At 47.2% G+C, this 3,606-nt stretch overlaps 1 protein-coding gene across 2 annotated transcripts; it reads left to right on the plus strand.

Annotated features, from left to right (window-relative positions):
- Positions 1-273: 273 nt before the first annotated feature.
- Positions 274-2,162, plus strand: KCNJ11 (potassium inwardly rectifying channel subfamily J member 11). Of its 2 annotated transcripts, XM_049821017.1 has the most exons (2): positions 274-358; positions 530-2,162. In XM_049821017.1, the coding sequence occupies exons 1-2, from the start codon at positions 282-284 to the stop codon at positions 1,482-1,484; spliced, it is 1,032 nt and encodes a 343-aa protein (XP_049676974.1). In that variant the 5' UTR covers positions 274-281; the 3' UTR covers positions 1,485-2,162. The 2 variants fall into 2 exon arrangements, with proteins under 2 accessions (XP_049676974.1, XP_049676973.1); XM_049821016.1 differs by having other exon boundaries at positions 274-2,162.
- Positions 2,163-3,606: the final 1,444 nt, after the last annotated feature.

Consider the following 3,606-nt stretch of genomic DNA (forward strand, 5'->3'; position numbering starts at 1 on the left):
GGAGCGGCCGAGCCCGGCCCCACACGCCCGTTCCCGTGTGGGGCCGGGCTCGGCCGCTCCCGGCCTCCGCTGCCGCCGCCTGGTGGCCGTCGCCGACCCCGCCAGCTCTCCGCCGCGCTGCCGGGACCGGCTACGGTGGGGGCTGCGGCGGCGCCGTGCACCCGCTCGGCCCCCGCGGCGCGGTCGTCCTTCCCCCCCCCCCCCCCGCCTCCCGCCCCCGGCGGAGCGGTGGCTGCATGGGGCGGCGCTGAGCGTCGGAACGGCGGTGGCGGCGGGGAGCCATGCTGTCGAGGAAGGGGATCATCCCCGAGGAGTACGTGCTGACCCGGCTGGCGGAGGATGTGCCGGATCATGCCCGGTATCGCGCACGGGAGCGGCGGGCGCGTTTCGTGGGCAAGAATGGTGCCTGCAACGTGGCCCATAAAAACATACGGGAGCAGGGACGCTTCCTCCAGGACGTCTTCACCACCCTGGTGGACCTCAAGTGGCCTCACACGCTGCTCATCTTCACCATGTCCTTCCTCTGCAGCTGGCTGCTCTTTGGCATGGTCTGGTGGCTCATCGCCTTTGCCCACGGAGACCTGGACCACAGCACGCGGCTGCAGCGTGACCCCGGAGAGGGGGTGGCGGAGGCCCCGGCTGGCTTTGTGCCCTGTGTGACCAGCATCCACTCCTTCACCTCCGCCTTCCTTTTCTCCATCGAGGTGCAGGTGACGATCGGCTTTGGGGGACGCATGGTGACAGAGGAGTGCCCAGCCGCCATCCTGGTGCTGATTGTGCAGAACATCGTGGGGCTGGTGATCAACGCCATCATGCTGGGCTGCATCTTCATGAAGACCTCGCAGGCCCACCGCCGGGCTGAGACCCTCATTTTCAGCAAGCACGCAGTCATCGCCCTGCGGGAGGGCAAGCTCTGCTTCATGCTACGGGTGGGTGACCTCCGGAAGAGCATGATCATCAGCGCCACCATCCGCATGCAGGTGGTGAAGAAGACCGCCAGCCTGGAGGGGGAGGTGGTGCCCCTCAACCAGATTGACATCCAGATGGAGAACCCTGTGGGGGGCAACAGCATCTTCCTTGTCTCCCCACTCATCATCTACCATGTGATAGATAAGAACAGCCCCCTTTACGACATCTCCCCCCTGAACCTTCACCACCACGAGGACCTGGAGGTCATCGTCATCTTGGAAGGGGTGGTGGAGACCACCGGCATCACCACTCAAGCCAGAACCTCCTACCTGGCGGATGAAATCCTCTGGGGCCAAAGGTTTGTGCCCATTGTGGCAGAGGAAGATGGGCAATACTCTGTGGACTACTCTAAATTTGGCAACACGGTGAAAGTGCCCACCCCTTCGTGCACTGCTAGGCAGCTGGAGGAGGACAAGAGCATTATGGACACCATGCCGTTGTCCCCTAAAGGCACAATAAGGAAGAGGTCTGTCAAGCTAAGGCCCAAGTTTACCATAAGTGATGAGCCTTCCTGATGCCTTTTGACTGGGAAACTCTGTTAGGGCTTTGTGTCTGAAAGATCTCATAAACTCAAAACACTGAGGTGGCCTCTTACTTTTTTTTAAATTCAGGTTGGTAGCACAAGGTATGTTCTGGTATTATTTATTGTGGGATAAACCTAAAGCTAATTATATTTTTTTAAAGGTGTGAGAGATTTCAAGCAGCACTGGGAGTAGGAAAATCATGGTCTGCAGCTTTAAATTTCAATTCAGGCTGTCCTATTTAATTGCACGATCATTTTGCATTGATTCATCTGCAGGTAATGACATATTTTTCTCAAAAAATAAATGTATATTTAGCCTCAGAGATTGCAGTACTTAGGGTCTTGCAGTGTCCTCAGGTCAGTAGTTCTAACTGTTTTTTCCTAACTTGAACAATCAATACAGCAAAATAAAATATTAATAATTAATAAAGTAGGCTGGATTTAAATGGTAACAAAAGGGTCAGGCAATGTTATGTATGACACAAGACCAGATCTGGAAGTGTCTATGTATTGTACTCTATGTCTCAAAGAAATTAACTGCCAGATTTGCTTCATCCATATTGTATTGTATGGAGCCACTCCTACTACATGCAATATGAAATGTATTTGAATATTTACTTTTGTTTATTTTAAAACCCTTTACACTTCCAAAATAAAACATTTAGGAATACCTTTTTGGAGTGTACATTTCTGATAGTAAGCAATGCTTTACCTTTAAAAAGAGTAGCAGATAGTATACAACTGAAATTAATTATAAATAGGAAGAATTCTGTATTCTAATTTCTAAATGAAGAGAAGCAACATCCCCCCCACACGCACACACAGAGCCACATGGCAATAGGATACCCAGTAAAAAAATTAATCTCTCTCTTAGGTCAGAGTGAATTCTGTTAGATAATCTAGGAATATAAACAGAATTAGATATTTTAAATGAGAGGGCAATGCTGAATGCTGAAATTGTATCTGCATGCAGTAGGCAAAACCTTTCACTCCTTTCCCTTCTGTAAAAGAAGCTGAGGTTTTTGTGCTTAGGGAAAGGAGGGATGTGGAAGGCAGTGTGGCCACTTCTGGGATGCTGTGTCACAAAACATACTCCTGCTGAGGAAACGATTCTCTTTTCTATTTACATCCTGACCTCCCTACACTGCTGAGGTCTGCCTTGGTTTTTAGCTGAATTTAGGAGCTGGCATTTACCAGCAAACATGAAGGAGCCATGTTCACCCCCTCAGTTCCACAGAGGCAGTAGGAGCAATTCCTCTTAGCACACTCCTGCAAATCCTCTATCTGGGGATATTAGTAGCAGCAGGAATTTTATTTCTATGCAGAGTTATTAGTAGATAGCAGCCGTATTAACTACAGTGTGCTGTGAACAGGGCAAACTGCCGCTCCAGTAAACAAAAGATAATGTTGTCGAAATAAAACCTAAATAAGCATTACAGAACTGATCCAACACCTGGTTACACAAGCTGTGCAGAGAGGCACGAGGTTACTTTCAACTTCATTATTCAAGGAACTTTTAGTATCAAATCTTGTGAGTTATGTACTTAACGACAGACACCTAAAATGGTTTGTGTTGGCAATAATATGGCACATTTTTGATGCCTTGTCAGTGTAACAATATGACAAACTCATTCAAAAGTGTGATGGAACTTCCATATTGACTGCGGAATATTTTCAGGCATCTATATTAAAATGAAATAATGTTTGGGTAAAATCAAAGGTTGTTTTAAAATGATAAAATAGGAGTTATATTTTCAATATTTGTGTATTTCAGTTTTATGAAGACCTGTATCAGCATTATCAGACTGCCAGTTAAGAGAATAAATGCCTGTTCAGTTTCCAAATTCCCAATACACCAATAGTATTCTGTGAACAGCTCTGAAAATGTGATATATGTTTCACAATGAAAAGACAGTCAAACTAGCATTAACAAGTAGTCACCAAAGAAAATTTGGAAAGGCATATTTTACATTTGTAATCATAAAAAATCCTATTTTTTTTAAATAGGGAATGATTAAATGCCTTTGGTGATTAAATTTCTTCTGTAAGATGGAGTCTAATTGTCACATTATTTTTCAGCTTTCCCTTTTACTGCCTTTGTTCCGTCTCCCATC

Source organism: Accipiter gentilis, chromosome 17 (assembly GCF_929443795.1).
Source record: "Accipiter gentilis chromosome 17, bAccGen1.1, whole genome shotgun sequence".
NCBI classification, from domain to species: Eukaryota; Metazoa; Chordata; class Aves; order Accipitriformes; family Accipitridae; genus Astur; species Astur gentilis.

Bases quoted from the DNA above. Each gene is read 5' to 3' on its own strand.
- KCNJ11 (XM_049821016.1), top strand. From the start codon at position 282: ATGCTGTCGAGGAAGGGGATCATCCCCGAGGAGTACGTGCTGACCCGG.